At 38.5% G+C, this 18,569-nt stretch overlaps 2 protein-coding genes across 4 annotated transcripts; one reads left to right on the top strand and one right to left on the bottom strand.

The window, feature by feature from the left end:
• Window positions 1-734: 734 nt before the first annotated feature.
• LOC5520846 (conserved oligomeric Golgi complex subunit 2) lies at window positions 735-15,063 on the bottom strand. Of its 3 annotated transcripts, XM_048730265.1 has the most exons (19): window positions 14,932-15,063; window positions 14,345-14,645; window positions 12,971-13,036; window positions 12,598-12,678; window positions 12,172-12,275; window positions 10,927-11,032; window positions 10,457-10,636; window positions 9,450-9,725; window positions 6,666-6,805; window positions 6,156-6,220; window positions 4,757-4,875; window positions 4,354-4,407; window positions 3,821-3,898; window positions 3,458-3,533; window positions 3,012-3,157; window positions 2,414-2,550; window positions 1,779-1,968; window positions 1,480-1,600; window positions 735-1,189 (listed from the first exon to the last, which is right to left on the bottom strand). In XM_048730265.1, exons 1-18 carry the CDS (start codon window positions 15,003-15,005, stop codon window positions 1,514-1,516), a joined length of 2,280 nt encoding a protein of 759 aa, XP_048586222.1. In that variant the 5' UTR covers window positions 15,006-15,063; the 3' UTR covers window positions 735-1,189; window positions 1,480-1,513. The 3 variants fall into 3 exon arrangements, with proteins under 3 accessions (XP_048586222.1, XP_048586221.1, XP_048586223.1); XM_048730264.1 differs by having other exon boundaries at window positions 735-1,600; XM_048730266.1 differs by lacking the exon at window positions 12,971-13,036 and having other exon boundaries at window positions 735-1,600.
• Window positions 15,064-15,161: 98 nt separating this feature from the next.
• Window positions 15,162-18,473, top strand: LOC5520738 (N-alpha-acetyltransferase 30). The gene is made up of 4 exons (XM_001640613.3): window positions 15,162-15,628; window positions 16,205-16,328; window positions 17,419-17,474; window positions 17,686-18,473. The coding sequence occupies exons 1-4, from the start codon at window positions 15,167-15,169 to the stop codon at window positions 17,821-17,823; spliced, it is 780 nt and encodes a 259-aa protein (XP_001640663.2). The 5' UTR covers window positions 15,162-15,166; the 3' UTR covers window positions 17,824-18,473.
• The last annotated feature ends 96 nt before the right edge of the window (window positions 18,474-18,569 follow it).

Below are 18,569 nucleotides of genomic sequence, written 5' to 3'. Positions count from 1 at the left end.
CCCCCCCCCCCCCCCCCCCCACACCTCGGGATAATAAATGAACTTTCCCTAACACAGCATCGCTCACTTGGCGGAAATGTTGGCGAACTGCTCCACAATACCTCCCACGGTGTTCGAACAGCGCCAGCATCTCTTGTCTAGCGTCTCGCCGCCAATGCTGATGCCGTTTGCACGGAGCTTAAGTAATCATCCATGCAAGAACTAGTCCCATTGTGCTGCGGCAAAAATCTTTATCATAGCTTTCCCACATAAGATCTTTTTTTTTTGCACTAAACATGCAGGCAGAGCATATAAATGATGGTAAGATTTTGAAATAATTATGTCCTTCGCTATATATCTTATTCGTGATTTTCTGTGGTGAAACCATCAGAGACCATAGTAGCTTTTATTTGTCTTATATTTACATGGTTCCTCACATGAGATGAAAAACTATGAAGCCTGAAAAGCTATATTGTACATACAATTAACCCTATATCAAAAATCTTAAAATTATTATGTATCATTTTGTGTATCTTATGCTATATTGTTTTTGTATTAGCCAATTAAATTTCCAGAATTAAAAAAAACATGTTCTAATGCTAGCGTGACCTAGGGGGAAACTCTGGGCAAATTGATGCACAACTGATAATCCAGCTAAAATATAAAAGAAAACAAACAAATAAAAACATTTTCCTCTGAAGACAAACAGGACAATACCAAAAGGACTATCAACCATTTTAAGAAACTTGAAAGAGTTACCGTTCCCATTTCTCAATTTATTACTTTCTTTTGAACTATTTACAATATATGTATTTACACGACGACATAGTCGATCTAAGTATGAAATACTTACACGTTACATTGACACAACACGTTACGTTGGAACAACGTTCATAAAATCATAGGTGTGTACAGAACTGTAAGACGTTGAATGACTGTTTTAAAATACCTCTACTGCTTCACAGACCTCCATAGGTGCCTACTCACTCACTTTATAAATTGGTCTCGACAAAACGTTATGACGACAAAGGAAAATCTCACTCTCTCTCGCTCTCTCTCTTCCATTAATTATAATCTTTTTACCTTAATCATTTGAAAAGCTCTATAAATTCTCTGGATTCGTCCAAAACACTAATATTTCACCTTCATGGTTGTTGGTGGTTTTCTGCAACTATGCCCTTCTTTGCTTTTCATGCTGATGTTGCAGCTGCTGCTGATAATGATATGACTATAAATAATCCTTTCACTGCAACTGTGCAGCCGTGTGACTGTTTTTCCCATTGTTTTTCTCATCATTGTCATTGAATGTGTTGTCAAAGTCGTCGTCGTTTTTGTTCTCTTGTCCCTTTTTTTTGCGCTTTTGTCGTATTTGCTGATGTTGTTCTTGTCAATGTTGTAGCCAATGTCAGAACCACGTGGCAGCCGTTCTGGAATTTGTGTTTGCAGCCGTGTTTTATTCCTATCTTACTACCCTATCCAGCAAGATCTATTATCCCATACCATTTTCTCGTTGAGCCTGATGGTAGCATGGTCACTAGGACCCAGCACGCGCGGATTGTACGAATGAGAAGACTTCCTGGAAGGCTGGGCAAGAATTCTTGTCAACTTCTAATTCTTGCATCTGAAAGGATACCCTTACATTAACCCATTTCGAAGAAGTCTCCGAATAAGGACAATTTAGCCCGGTATGCCTTTTAGAGGGCATTCATTTATTATTCGAGTTCCCGAGTATACAACACAATTCTAAAAAGTTTCCGCATAAAGACAAACAACCTTAAGCCAAACCAAAGGGTACCCACCAATTTGCTGAATTCCTCAACATCCAAAGCAAACTGTAGTCTAATTTTGTCGTCATCGCTCATGCCCTCCTGTGCGCTGCCGCTGGATTGCGTACTGCCGGCGCCTTGCTTGCGCGTGCGCTTTAGTCTTAGCAGACTGTCCTCGGTTTTCTTTATTGATGTCAGCACTTCTGACGTCATAGCGTTATACCTGAAGGGAAAGTTAAGTCAGTATCTAGCCTATACACAATGAGTCTATGTTGGTGGTCGTCCAGGATATAGGTACAGTATTTTGTCAAAGTTTCGTGGTGATGCTTGTGATAAAGGGCACGCAAAGGGTACTCAATAACACGGATATAATACAAAAATACTATAGCATAATAAAATGTTCAAATAAGGGAAAAAGGATACTAAAATATGATTAACTATATTTATTTTATCTTTTCCATTTTATTTTATTTGAGCCTTCCGTTGTGTAAACGAGAAGCGTGGGATGAGCGGAAACACGGACCTGGCAATAGAAACCACATTTACGTCGTAGCGTTATACCTATATGGATAAAAATGCAAAACATAGCCATATATAAAGCAGAGCGTAGCAAAACAAATATCTAAAGAATACAATAGTTAAGTTTAAATATAGTCAATCTATCTTACCTATTGAACATCGCCTGCAGTACTTGTTGCGTCCAGCGGCATCTTTGCTCCTCTGGCACTAGGCCACGGAACTGATGCTGGAAATCGTGAACCGGCTTGATCGCCATTGATACAAAAGGTGACGCGTTTGCGGGAACCTGTGAATAAAGAGGAGGAAGACTAGCCATATAAAAGGTCAATACCACAAATATGAAGGGTTAAAAGCTTGGCTTTAATTATGCTTCGCGGCTGCAATATGACATAATCATTATACATTTAAATCCGCTCGAATTACTGTGAAATTAAATCAATCCTACAAAAAACCCGGCTCCATTGTATTGCTAGAGCATTTGACAGCCTATGAATGATAGTATTTTGCGAATAAGCCTGCTAGCCGGCTCTCATTCCAGTCATTCGGGGCGCCGAGGTGCGCACCCTCGCCCCAGTGCACATTGGCCCTTGCGCGCGCCACAGGAATCCCAATATTCAAAACCAAAACATTTTCGAATAACCCTGAATAAGAGACGGCTATCGGGCTGTTTCCAAACTTTCAATATTTAACATTAAACCAAACCAACATAACAGTGTCACACTAGACGGATCTGGAGTCGTGTCCTACCTCTCTGTTCGTCCTGCGGTACAGTCGCGGTATGTTCCGTACTGCATCAAGCCCCTGTGTCGCCCTGTTGCTCACTTGCTTGATAATGGTATTCTCTAGACTCGGAACAAGGGCAGTCAGGGTCTTTACCGAGTCTTCTAGGGCGTCTGGGGATAAGCGGGTAACTGTTAATCGACACAACATTCAATATATGATTCCCTAGGTGCTGCGCTTTGTCGTTTGCCTTCGTTTTCAATACCCCAGGTTTAATATATTCCATATTCAAATGCCCACAGACCATAACCTCTAGTCGAGACTCTATTAGAATTACAGCAGATCGTATTAGAACTGGAACAGGGCATAGACTTGATGTTTTTTATGCTTTTGATACGGACAACGGACCAGCTGTAGGCGAGAAAGGGTTAATAGGGTGATAAGGAGGCGGCCATGGGTGCATTTCGAGTTACCTGTAAGTATTGTTGTATCCTTGAGACCAATCCTCGCTAGTTTAGGCAGAATAACATTATTAAAATGTTCAGGAATCTGGAAAAGCAAAAAAAAAAATTCAGCCTAATGAGATTTATAGCAACGTATTTACAGCGCGACCAAGAAAACCGTGAACACCGGAAATATGCATTGAATCTTTGACGTCACAAAACATAAGTATGAGAGAAAAATCAACAAAACAAGTGACCAGAAGATAGAGGAGAAAGAAAAAAGTAACTCTCTGTCTTGGATAGCCACAGTTTTCTAACGGCGATGACACAGGCATGCCATAAATGTTCTCAAATAACGACTTTAATAAAGAGATCATCATAGAGAGTAATCACCTTTTTCGATAAGTTGATAACATCTACGAGCAAATGAACAAAGAAAGCAAGCAAAACATCTGATGTTTCTCCACCAGCCTGAAAACAAAGACAACGAGAGACAGACGTAAATAATAATAATAATACCAGCATTGCCATCATAAGAAAAAAAAACATTCCATATTTTGTATGGATATTCTTATTATGAAAACACAAAACATAAATGATGCTCCACAGTACAAAGCAAATACATTAATGTATAAAACATTTCATTTAACGTACAACATATAGTTCATTAAATATGCATATTATAAATTAACTTAAATTAATAAGAAAACTAAAAAAAATTGCCATGACGAATACGATTTTATATTATTCATACTGACTTTAATTGTTAGTAAAACTGATCCATTAAAGAAAGTCCATTCTATTTTATACAGTGGATAGTAGTTCCATATAAAGCTCGACTCAGCGGCTACTGCTCGGAGGTCTACTTTATAGAATCAATGCAACCCCGTGTTTCAGATTTATTTCTTACTCAATTGAGGGTTTACCTTGTCTTCGTTAGACAGCTCAGACTTCAACCAAAAGGAAAACCTTGCTATAGACTGCAGGGAAAAAATCACACGCACATGAATAGGTTCCACAGCCAAACTAACCTTATGTTCTAACAATTAAGAGAACAAAAATCTAAACAAACTCAGGAGGAAGACTTTTGATGTCCGACCTTTATCTCACCTACAAGATTTTTGCTTGTCGATAGAACATTTTCTATTAATTTCAATTAAAAAAAAAACAATTTATCATCATTTCGTGCCTTTTGCCGCTTTACTTGGAATATTGAATTTCACGCCTTTTTATTAGCCTGCTTTTCGTAACGTAACACAGAAGCACCATTAGACAAATTTCCTACACAATGTCTCCCATGACAGTGAAATGGTATCCATCTTAGCCCACCTGTAACGTTAGCTTCCAAAATCGGTGGCAAAGTGCGTGTATGTATACGGAGTCATCCCAACACCTCATCAACGCCCAGAGGAGCACATTACCCACGGGCGTCAGAAGAGGACCCTCTCCTGGAAAAGAACAACGAACTTTCACCATAAGTAAAGCTTATGAACGCTATTAATAAACAACAAAACACCCTAAAGTTAGGACAAGGAAAGCGGATTTGACACAATAAGAAATGATACACTGTAGCAAGTTTGATCGAATGAGCGCAAGAACAGAAATAATGTGACCTGATTAGCTGGGACGGTATGGGATGTCTTTAGAGGAATGACTCGCTTTCTTTTTGTGGTTATAAAAGATATTGTTGTGCTGTTTGTTCACCATGTTGCATGTTGCTGTGTGGATTGGTAAGATGTTCTGATGTTTGTATACCATGTTGCATGTTGCTGTGTGGATTGGTAAGATGTTCTGTTGTTTGTATACCATTTTGCATATTGTTGTGTGGCTTGGGAAGGTATTCTGCTGTGTGTACACCATGTTGCATGTTGCTGTTTGGTTTTGAAAGATGTTGTGCTGTTTGTTCACCATGTTGCTGTATGGTTTGGGAAGATGTTGTGCTGTTTGTACACCATGTTGCATGTTGCTGTATGGTTTGGGAAGATGTTCTGCTGTTTGTTCACCATGTTGCATGTTGCTGTATGGTTTGGGAAGATGTTCTGCTGTTTGTATACCATGTTGCATGTTGCTGTATGGTTTGGGAAGATGTTCTGCTGTTTGTATACCATGTTGCATATTGTTGTGTGGCTTGGGAAGGTATTCTGCTGTGTGTACACCATGTTGCATGTTGCTGTTTGGTTTTGAAAGATGTTGTGCTGTTTGTTCACCGTGTTGCTGTATGGTTTGGGAAGATGTTGTGCTGTTTGTACACCATGTTGCATGTTGCTGTATGGTTTGGGAAGATGTTGTGCTGTTTATGTACACCATGTTGCATGTTGCTGTATGGTTTGGGAAGATGTTGTGCTGTTTGTATACCATGTTGGATTTTGCTGCGTGGTGTTGGGAGATGCAGTTCTACTGTTTGTACACCATGTCGCATGATGCTGTGTGATGTCAGAGGTGTTGTTCTGCTGTTTGTATTCCCTGTTGCATGTTGCTGTATAGTCTGTAAGGTTTGTGGTGTTTGTATACTATGTTGGACTTTGCTGCGTGGTGTTGGGAGATGCACTGGTACTACTTGTACACTGCGTGATGTCAGAGGTGTTGTTGTGCTGTTTGTCCACAATGTGGCATGACGCTTAGTGTTGGGAGATGCTTTCGGCGTTTTACTCAGTTAAATAGAACAAAGACCATCTAGCTTCGCTTAAAAACAAAAGATCGTCTCAGGCAGCTCAACGTTGTCCCTCACCTGCTATTGATGGGTCCGAAGGAGAGCTTAGTACAAGTTCCAGCTTTCCTGCGATTTCTTGGAGTCTTTAAAAGAAACGAGGACAAGCTTTAGTATTTTGGATTTCCCTCTCGTAGAGGGCAGTCAACTTTCTTTTGCTGTACACTATCATTTACAATTTATATCTAGAACAAGCTGGTAGTGGATGGTCTTTTGCTTTGACTCCGCTGTTATGTACAATTTATATTGAGAACAGGATAGTAGCTTGAACAGACGCGTAGCCAGGATTCCATTTGTTGCCAAAAACGGAATGTTTCCTTTCTCTTGTTTTCGTACTAGCTTCTTACTTACATGCTGTTGTTGTTCCTTAAGCTAAGTTCAGTTTCCATAGTCTCCCATCCTTGCAAACAAGGTTTTTTCTGTGTTACACCGTTTCAATTATGAAATATTTTTTTCTTTGTTTAGAAACCCCCTGATAAGAACTGATAACAAATGAGTAAGCACAGTAGTATAGTGGGGGTGGTTTTGTACCTGATTTGGAAGTACACAGGTAGGCTCCATCGTGACATGAACGCGCTGTAACTGGGGTGGTCTCGCAGCCTTTTCACGCTTGCTTTTGAGCAGCAAAGCAACTCAAACTTGTCGACAAACCACATGCTCGTGCGATATTTCTAACAACAAACGATGGCAATAGTTATACTATTGACTTGAGTACTGTTAAATAACATTGTTCATGCCAACCAGACGTGCAATTTTATTGAGTACATCAAGGGCGAGTCTCAAATTTATATATATATATATATATATATATATATAGTGTTGGTTTGAGAAAAATACAAACTACATAGGTTTCCCTACAGGTCTGTTTCGTGGTTGCCCACTCATCAGGGGATTTAATGAGAATATTCCTACCATCGTATATATACTATTAACATTGAAATTTACATAATAATAGACTGATAGTTTTAGCTAAGGCGGCAAAAGGAACAATAGCGAGTTACATAAATATGCAGGGCGGAACGTGTGAAAAATTGATAGCGCGAAAATTTAACGGTGACGGAATTAACAGTTCTAATTGTTTCGTAGCAGGGCTTTGTTTCTGTGGCGGCACGAGGACACGAGTTCATTGCGTTTATTTAGAGTTGATAGTTTGGGTTGGCAGATGATCGTCAGCTTTTCCTTGAGGCAGAGGTTGCAACGCTTAGTGGTACTGTTGTAGGCGGAGTGGGAAGAAAGAATGCGCCATGAAATAAAGTACTCAATCATGTTGTCCTTGAGAGTCCAGACGTGTTTGCTGAGTTCGGTGGAGTTTTTGTGTTTGGCGTGTCGGAATGATGCGGTGTGGTTTCTGTACCTGGTCTTGAAGCTGTTTTCAGTGAGCCCGACGTATGTTTCCGAGGTGTTGTTGTCTTTTCGAGTTACGGTAGCTTGGTAGATAACAGATGTCTGTAGGCAGTTTCCGTCTAGAGGGCAGGTGTCTTTCTGTCGGCAGTTGCATGTCTTGTTGTTGGTAGTGGTAGGGGCGGAGTTGGCGATCTCGGTGGCCGACGATGCGGTGATGATGCGCTTGTTGTGGTTGTCGATGATCTGTTTGGTGTTGTTCATGCAGCTGTAACTGATTTTGATGGTGTTTCTGTTGAAGATTTTACGGAGGTGGTTGTCTTTCGGGAAGTGCTTGTCTATCAGGGTGAGGAATCTGTGGCCGATGTTGGTGCTGGTGTTCTTGCTGAAGGGCGGGTTGTACCATAGGATGTTGTTGCGTTTGCGGGTTTTTCGGTTGGTTACGGTGTTGGGATCGTAGCGTAGCGTGTAGTTGTATCCGCTATCGTCGAGTGCTTTCTGGTAAGGCGGCGCGGTCTGGTCAAAGGAGGCTTGGTCTGAAGATAGGGCAGATAGGCGTCTGTTGATACCAGCAGGGATGTTTTTGGTGATGGAGGGCGGGTGGTTGCTCTCACGGTGGACATATTGTAGCGAGGAGTTCGGCTTTGTATAAGGCTGGTGTGCATTACGTTTTAGGTCGAGGGTGACGTCTAGGAAATTGACAACTTGTTTGTTTGCCTCAATGGTGATTCGGAGTCCGTTGTTGTTGAAGATGCGGCATAGTTCCTTTTTTAGGTTTTCGGTGGCTCTGGGTGTGGCGTTGGTGATGGCTAGTCCGTCGTCGCGGTAGAGTCCTACGTTCATATTGAGGTCCTGAAGTTGGGAGAGAAGGAAGTTGCCTACAAGTTCACAGGTTTCTGCGCCATCGAAGCTCCCCATCGTAACATCAAATATCGTGTTGCTTTTCTTCTGCCAGGGTGTTTGGTTGTGGACCAGGAAGGAGCTCTTGGAGTGGGTTATGATCTCTTTTTCATCGGGGGTGATTTCGTCATAGTTGGAGGCGAAGTCGAGTGCTCTTGATAGTAGGTCTTGGCTGATAGATGGGTAGAATTCTACAATGTCAAAACAGATGAAGTTGAGTTGGTGTTTGTTTTCGGCAGCCTTGAACCAGTCAATGACGGCTTTAGTGCTTTTCCATTGGTTGAAGTTTCGTTTCTTTGCAATTACGCTATTGATACGGTCGAGGATCTTTTTGCTGATTTTTCCGATTTCGGGTTTCGTGGGGTTGATGAGTCTGCAGGTAGGTTTGTTAGCGAAGTTCGGCTTATGGTCTTTGAGAGTTATGAAGCCCTGCTACGAAACAATTAGAACTGTTAATCCCGTCACCGTTAAATTTTCGCGCTATCAATTTTTCACACGTTCCGCCCTGCATATTTATGTAACTCGCTATTGTTCCTTTTGCCGCCTTAGCTAAAACTATCAGTCTATTATTATGTAAATTTCAATGTTAATAGTATATATACGATGGTAGGAATATTCTCATTAAATCCCCTGATGAGTGGGCAACCACGAAACAGACCTGTAGGGAAACCTATGTAGTTTGTATTTTTCTCAAACCAACACTATACACCGCTCTACTTTCGAGTATTGAGCACTTTCTATGAAAGCCTTCAACCATCATTTTATATATATATATATATATATATATATATATATATATATATATATATATATATATATATATATATATATATATATATATATATATATATATATATATATATATATATATATATATATATATATATATATATATATATATAGGATGTGTGGAAATTGTATTCTTGTATTGCCAATTCCTAGAATATCAACGTTCTATCAGCAGTCGCTACAGATTTATGAAACTCGTGTATTCCCCGCTATATACAACAAGAACAGTTAAAATGTATACTCCTTCGGAAACACCAGTTTCTCTTCCCTTCGAATCTTTCTTACCTTGTGAAACGCATCAGGATTCCCTGGAGCGAATACGGAGCTCAGTCGGGTCTCTATCAGGTGTACAGCCTCGGGCCAAATGGAGTTGACCATAAAGTCGAATCCGCGAATAGCAGCCCTGCCTTCACTGTGAGGCCCTGTTTCTTCTGACGAGAAGCCTCCGGATGTGATGTGGAGCATGTTTGAACAGTACTTGGGGATGAACTCTAGTATTTTGGTGTAGATCTCACGCAATCCATTTTCAGGGTCTGATAGAAATGCTTGCTCACTGATTATCTACGGTAGAAAACCATGAAAAATGACTTCAAAATGTGAGATTTTTTTTATAACTTTTTTAGGCTTATAAAATGTGATGAGTAAATAAAAAAAAAACATAATTAAATTAAAAAACAACCCAATACCCAATAGCCGCTAAACTAACCCGGTAACGGGATTACTAGGTTTGTTTTAGCGGCTGTACACAAGCTAACAACCCAAAGGCTTATTTGCAAGATTTCAAAATGGTCATATCCACGCATGAAGATATTTGATTGAAAGTATCTCAGCTACTCGCTTGAATCACAATATGAAAATGTACAGTATGCTTTGCGTAACTCGGTATTTTTGCGGGAATGTAAAATGGCAGCGTAATTAGCCCTCTAAGTCCCACTAGTAAAAACACAAAAAACTGTACTTTTTTTTCTAGGCTTAGACCTAATCGTCTAGATACGACTTAGCGATTACAGTAACTATCCTCTGATACTGTAACTCTTTCGTACTGAAACATTGTAAGGACTGTTCCACACTTTTGGTTCTTGTAACCACTAAACAGTTTCGTGGGAAATCAATATTCTAAAACTTGATTTCTTACTTATAAAAATAAGTAAACAACAAATGAAGAAATTAATTTTGTGCGATGCTCAAGTTACCAAGTGGTCAAGTTATTCAGGGTTGACTTTACTTTCATGTATAACTGTACTGTAAGCTTGAAAAGCTTAAGTTTAGGAGAGCTTAGTAACAGAACATACTTCATTCATATAAGGTTTCACCAGGACTTCTCTGAACAGCAGCTCAGCATCTTTTATCTTGTCAATAATAGCATATGTGCGCAGAACACGTGCTAACAAATCAAACTGATTTGACTTGATTCCTTCTTGAAAAGCGTCTTCAAGTTTCTTCTGAAGCGTGATGGTGATGGATGCAATCCTCTATAAAACACATTTTAAAGAGACAATACGTCAGCAAGAAAAGCAAGAATTTTGAGGCCCTTGCCCAGCCTTGCGTTCTTGGATCTACTGCTGATAACCAAGAACAGAAGAACTTGACTGAATGAATACTTTAAATGGGATATTCACATTTACATGCCTGACTTCCAAGTCCTTTCTTTTTATTTTAACTCATATCAAAGTACATCCCATTGCCAGGTCTTGTGGGTCTAACCTGTCCCGTTTGAATGTGTTTTACCTTGTACTTCTATTAGGGTGTGTTATGTACTTACCCATCTAATATTTTCTACTAGTGGGTGGCCTTGGCTTTGGGTGACATAAAACTGCAGTTGATTGAACTCACTGGCGACCCTTTCAATAAGGTGTGACTCATCCTCACTGTTGAAAAAAAAAGTCCTGTAATAATTCATCATGCTGAAAAAAGATAAGTCCTGCTACATCTTTTACTTATATTACAAGTGTTTATCTTTCCAGCTTTAACTATACCTTTGGCTCCAGCCAGCCTTTGGTACTTTCCTCTTAACCTGTTTTATCCCCTTAGATATTGTATGATACTCCACAACACCTTTGCTACTGTCCTCCAATGTACTTTCCATAGTCTATTCAACAAATGTTCCTACCATCCTTGCTACTGTAATCATTATCATCATAAGATGGCCCATACAATATCTCTTCAATTGGAAGACCTTGACAAGGGAACCCAGTTCCCCAAGAGATAGCACCAGGGAATACAAATAAAATAAATAAATAAATTTGGGAAGCTAACCACCCTGACAGAGCAAAGAAATGGCATGATTTTTTTTATACAAGCTCAAGATTCCGCATACAAGGAGTTCCTCTTACCAAAAGCTTAATTCCAAGTTTTAAAGAAATTTAGGAGATACGAAATTTAGATATTAGCAAGCAAAGTTGGCTTAATTTCTGATCAGAGCCCGACATCTCCCTAAAAACGAGGAGAATTAATACTTTGAACATTAAAAATTGCACTTCAAGCCTCATATCTCGAAGATGAATCCATTAGAAAAAAACACTTTTTGATAAGTTGGTTTACATAATATAAGGAACCTCCATGCAAAAATTAAAGCTTACCGAAGTTAACCAGACCTTATTTTGGGAAACCTTGCCATTTTTTGCTCTGTCAATCACCCTCTTTGCAGCTGGAGTTTTACTGAATTTTGAGAGATTCTGAGAGCGCAGATACAACATGGTTGAGTCAAAGGCATAAAAAGTGCCTCAGGCAGCTGCCACATGACTCATGTCTTCTATGGAACACGGCTTATAGATCAAAACTGTTGGGATGCTCTGCCAACTGTGCAACCAATGCTTCCTAATAGTATCCTGGACCACCCTTTTTAATGTAAAAATAATGACCAACAATGTGCTCCCCAATGTCTTTCCAACAAAAAATATGACCTTCCCATCTTTACCTGTCCCATCCAACCCACAATTGTTTTGATTGATAGCCTGTCAATCATGTTGCAGCACAACTCAGTTGAAACAACAGAAGTTCCTCCTACCTATCCTCATTAATGTCAGCTGTATCATCAGCAAGGGAGCCTTTTAACAGTCTCTCGATCTTCTCTAAAGACTTGGTGATGTTCAGAAGATGCTGCATACAGACCTATAGGTATTAAAGATAATACAAACTTTTAGAAAGAGCAATAATTCAAAGCTGACTGGGGTTATAGCTGCCAAATTACTTGAATAGCCAGGTGCTACAAGATGTTTGGCCTAATAATCACAAAACATCATGAAAGGATAGTAAAACCTACTCATTCTTGTACTTTCACGTACAATAATTTTTAGGGATGTTAGTCTGTAAAGTTGGGATTTGAATCATCCACCCCACTTTAGCAGTAGCCATACATAGGCACCAACAACCATGGATGACTAATGGAGCTCTAATCATACTACTTTGACATTATAAGACAGCTAGACATTACCTTCTTTTGTCTCAACTGTGATCTTTGATCAAGCTTCTCTTCAATAGAGACTATAGTATTATCAAGCTCGGTTCTAATCATCTACAAAACCAAATTGAAAACAGTTGAGAAATTCCCGGGATACCTTTTTCCATGTGAACCTTCACAAGTAATCATACACTTATGGTTTGCTGTGTGAAGGCCTTTTTGCCAACACACCTATCATGAAAGATTCACTTTTATATTGAAACATAATCTCGAGATACTGTAGTTTGTGTCAAAACTTAAGCAAAAGCCATAAAGCCATCTCAGGCCATTGGTTAATTTAACTAAAACTGGCTTATTAAAATCTATCATATGTACATGTACAGTATGTCAAGGATTATTAACTTACTAAAACCTCCTCCTTTAATTGACCAAGAGGGACAGACAAATTACTGATTCCTTTATCCATCCCAACCTGATAAAAAGATTATACAATAATAAATTCCAAATGAAAGATGAAAGACTTGATTTCTAGCACAAACGACTATACGAATAAACAGCAATATACAAGCAAAGGTGTAAACTTGTTTCTGAGTCAAGTGGTCAATGTGTCATCAACTAGTCCACCTGTCAACAAGACTAAAGTGATTGTCAAACAGGCCTGTACCCAGGATTTTTCTTGGGGGGGTGCGAAATACGAAAAAGTGGAACTAATTTTTCTGGGGGTGCGGGGGGGGAGGGAGCTAGTTTTCTGATTTGATGTCGGATTTGACTACATACCAGAGTGATCTTGCTTATGCTTTATAGTTTGTCTACAAATGGCACGTCTATTGAAAGCTGACCTGGCTGTATACTGAAGTGTATAGCGACATAGTTATCATGACTATACCTAATGTATAGAACCAAGCTATGTTTAAATAAAAAGTTTTTCTTTTTAAATTTTGTAATTCTTTTTTCATAAAGTTTTGTAAAATAAAAATTCTAGATTTCTAGAGCTACAATACAATCATCTTTTTCAATTTAATTGTACAGTATTATTGGTTAATCTCTGATGACAAACAATTATTAAAACTGTCCATCAGTTGTTTTTCTTTTTTACCCTGAATACTGAATATTGATGCATTGACCATGACTAACAGATCATCCTCCCCAAAAGGGAATGGGAAGGACACCCATTGACGAGTTCAGCAGCCAAAGCATGGTCATCTTGACAAGTTTATATACATGTTCCAGTAAAGATGGTATTACACGGGATAACATGCAACAAAAACTTTTCATGATACATTGTATCGTAGAAACTTTTTGACTGTGTAACATATCGCGCAACACAACTTTCTTCTGTTCTCACAACAAATCTCTTAATCACAACCAATAGGGAGTGGAAAAAATAAATGCTTTATATTAAAATAAGAAAACAGTTAAGGTTACGGAACAGTTTCGTGTGGACAGAAATACTGAAAATACGATTTTTACATTTTGTAATGATTAATTTGATACCTCGTTTGTATAGTTTGGATAAATTGTGCGCGCGTAATCATTTTTTTCCGGGACCATGTCGCGAAACTGTTCCGTAACCTTAATAACCAATGCCGGCTGTGATGCTTCTTAATGATGATCGATTTATTTCTATATTTTTCCTATATATTATACTTAAGTCCAACCCATGTGAAAGGTTTCATGCGAAAAGATCACAACATTTGAGTGGATTTCGATTAGTCAGTTGGGTAATGGGATCGGAATCAATAAGCGGATTGATGAAAGTCTCAAATAAATCATATCTTACCAGATTAGAAGAGAGGTTGACAAAATCAGCATAGTCTTGGTTGATAAGTTCAATCAATGCATGTTTCAGGGCTTTAAGATATTCGTCTAAATCTGTCTTCAGTACTTCTAGAGACACATTTCTCTTGCAGTCACTCACAAAACCATCGACGCTAAACGTCGATTTCATGAAGTCTTCTCTTGTGAAACATGTATTTGCTGGTTCTAAAGGCACGACGACAACATTCTCTGAGGCCGCCATGTTGGCACTTTGTGACCGCGCCTCCCTGATGGCCGTGTGGTTAAAAAAAACCTGGAACCAACTATAATGATCTTATATCATTATCTTTTATAAACATATCCAGCCTCGATTCCTATTATAACAAAAGTGGTATTAGGGCGATATAATAAAGATGGCAAAAATGCAAAGACTAAAACAATAACGAGGTAATAAAAAGGCTAATAAAAGGAAAAGAAAAAGGAAGCAAAGGAAGGACAGCAAGTTCTCTCAGGGAGGAAAAGATGAGAATTAAAACAGATTTTTAAAATAAAAATAAATAAAAAAACACCTCGCTCTCGTTTTTAAAATAAAAATAAATAAAAAAACACCTCGCTCTCGGCAGTTGCTTCCCAGTGTATATCAGTTTTAGTTTCCAGTCTCCAATGCGTTGGTATTCTCCCATGATGCCTCGCAGTCATACTTTGCCAAGATGGCGGCAAAGCTAGGTTGAAACATTGGTTTCAAGAATGTTTTAGCGGCTCGATACAAGCTCTTTATCAAGAAGCACTGTGTTAAGATGCTCCAAGGGCCAAGTCGATCACTATAACCTCTGTAATCTAAAAAATGTCAGAGCTCACAGTTGTTGAGGGAGCAGAGAAATTGCTTGGAAATGGAGACCACGAGTTTAGCTTTCCGGGGAAACTGCCGGGCTCACACAATCACACTCCTCTGGCAGCGAAGAAGGTTGCCGACCTAAACGGCATGATTGTCACAGACAAATCCGATTACAACCATGCCATTGGAAGTGAAGATAAGAAAAGTGATCATTCAGAAACAGCGTCAGAAACATCGAATAAAGCGCCTAAAGCAACCGCCGGCGAAGTGACAAAGGAAAAGTGTGTTGAACCTTGCACCAGAACGGAAGCACTCGACTCGGTGGAGACGAAAGGCATTGAGTATATTAGTTACGAGTCTGAGCACCAGATGAAGGCTATAATGGCTCTGATCACCAAAGACTTGTCTGAACCATACTCAATTTATACTTATCGCTACTTTATTCACAACTGGCCCAATCTGTGTTTCTTGGTAAGATCTGTCAAATTATATTTGTTTTTCTACTTATTTTTATCATATTCATTTTTATCGCACTTTCGTTATATTCAATGAGCTATACAGGTTCGACATTCAGTCTGTCAAACTGTCTGATGTCTCCCAGCTGTCTCCAGCTGTCCAACTACCAGTGGAAACCTTAGCAAAACAGACCAGACCATTGTGGATGCATTTGAATATTTGCATTTGTCATTCATGCTCATAACATTGCTTTAAGTAGGCGTATACATAATCTCTTATACCCATGGTAATTTTAAAAAAAGTAATAAGAAGGTATTGGTAAAATATTTACGAACATATGCAAGTCTTACTCAGACAACATCTATTATCTAGTTTCATTTATCACATCAAATTTCTGTTAAGCTTGGTAAAAAAATATTTGAGAACATTTAAGTAAAACAGAAAATCTTAGTTCTAATCGGCTTGCATTGGTGTAACTTCCAGTCCTTGATAGTAACAGTACTTGTGCTTCTGCTAATCACAAACAAGAGGTCTGAATCTTAAATACTTTTCCATGTATCTGTGAACTCATTGATGCCTTTTGTTTACCAGGCTATGTACAAGGACCAATGTGTTGGGGCAATTGTTTGCAAACTTGATGTCCACAAGAGTATGGTCCATCGGGGATACATAGCGATGCTTGCTGTTGAAAAGGATTTCAGAAGGCATAAAATCGGTAAGTATACCTTTGTCGTGGACTAGAATGACTACGCTCCAACACAATCTGGTACACAACAGACTTTATAATTCTTTCCACGAAGACATTACACTATTCTGTTATCTGGTCTTGGATTCTCTCTAGATGAGCGTAGCTGTCATACTGTTTCTCAACTCCCCCCCTACTACAGAAGCGAACTCCTTATATACTCTTGGGTGTTTCTAAATATACCTAATTACATCATAAGTGTTGCTACTAAAAATAGAAACAATACATCATCCATTTTGTTATCATAATCTGCTGTCATGGTTCTAGAATATTCTAGCAAACAGAACAACGATCCTTAGTAAACAAATCCACTTCTAGCATGTTCTAACAGCACCTATTAATTTCTACAATGTTCCAAGTGTGGGAGCCTGCACGTAAACAATGTTCTAGACAGTTCCGCTAATTAATATAATAGTGACTGTCAGAACCTTGACTTTGAAAAAAACGTACCAGAAGTGGGAGGAAAGCGGGTCATTCAATCTGGAAATGTATGAAATGGCTATCGATACCATCATGCTAAGGTGTGCACTCAAGTATTTCTTTGCCTTCTGATTAGCTAGTGATGTTATTGACGCTCAGATAGTACATACATTCCTCACATCCTCATTAGTTTAATTGGTTTACCAATTAGCATGTGTTGCACTGTACTGTAGGTCTGTGACCATATGAACTCCTTCCTCTTTATGCAGCAGAACTCTCAAAGTCTGTATAACCTTTCAGAATTTATAGATTTGGTCAATTTCTTATATTTTCTTCTTTAAAATGAAATTTGGTTCCCATATAAAAGGTTCCTTTGTATTACTATATGAAAGTTCAAAGTCTTTGGTTCCAACTCAGGTGACATTGTTGTTTGGCTTTATGTATCTGGAACATTCAAATATCTTATCCTTTAATCTAATAATCTAATGTGACAGCCCATTAGATTATTTTATGCTTTAAAAGTAGAATAGAATTGATGTACAATTCAGAGATTTATTTTGCTTTTGAAGTGTGCATAAGATCTTTCATCAACTGATTATCTTGTTATTACTGAGTGAAACACGATCTGGACTTGTTACAGGGACAGCTTTAGTCAAAAAAGCCATCAGAGCAATGATTGAAGACAACTGTGATGAGGTATGTGCAGTACGTAAATTCTTGCTATGAGGTCTATTGTACTCCCTTCTGCTCCTTTCCTATTTTATAAGTAGGGACAGGATCATAGCACAGTGAATCCCGCTCCCCTCCAAAAATTCTTGTGGTCATCTTGGTGGGATGTAATTTAATTTAAGACAAGACTAACAAAAAGAGTGAGGCGCCCAAAAATAATTGTAAAAAATATTTTCAGGTTGTTCTGGAAACAGAGATCACAAACAAAGCAGCCCTTCGACTCTATGAAAATCTTGGATTTGTACGTGACAAGAGACTATTCCGATATTATCTTAATGGGGTGGATGCACTTAGGTTAAAACTCTGGCTTCGCTAGTGAACTACTCGTTGACACGTACTCATACAAGCCTGCAGCTCTGTAGAATGAAAATCAGAAGCCCAAAGTTTGAAGTTTTTGTGTCTTGAAGCAAATAGATGCAAGTTTAGTCATCAAAAATCATCTTCTTGACGTGGAAAGGTGAACTTGTTTTCAGTGATTCTGATGCATATTTTGACTATCCCAGACTTAAAAGCAATGTCATTCATTTAATGTCATTGTCTCAAAAATGTTAATCTATTAATAAGGCTCTGTATTTCTTAAATTGAGCTCTTATACTCTAGGTCGGGATCAGAGAAAATTATATTGCATGTTCAAGTTTTTTTTCCCCGCATATCACTTGCTTGACATAGGTGATATGGATTTGCAGCTTCAACAAAACAATTTCCATCTCAGCTCTGTTTCTTTACTTTCTATCTTCTTTTTAAAAGAAAATAAAAAAACCCATCTTTTTTTCAATTCTTGATCTTCCTTTCTGTTTTTCAGCTATGCAATAAAGGCATTTAAAAGTACTTTTTGGGTAAACTCATCTTCCAATTTGCACAGATAATAAGATATCTCACTCAAACGTTTTAGTTTTAACATTTTATTGTGAACTACTGTACAAAAAAAGACGGAGTACAATAAATTACCATGAGATTTGATTATTATTTATTGGTTTTGTGTTTTTTCTAATTTTTTTTTCTTTATTTTTAGTTGGGGCTTATTGAATGTGATTAATTCCCATCTCTTTGACCATTCAGAGC

Source organism: Nematostella vectensis, chromosome 7 (genome assembly GCF_932526225.1).
Source record: "Nematostella vectensis chromosome 7, jaNemVect1.1, whole genome shotgun sequence".
Classification (NCBI taxonomy): Eukaryota; Metazoa; Cnidaria; class Anthozoa; order Actiniaria; family Edwardsiidae; genus Nematostella; species Nematostella vectensis.
This window is presented reverse-complemented; position numbering and strand designations above follow the sequence as displayed.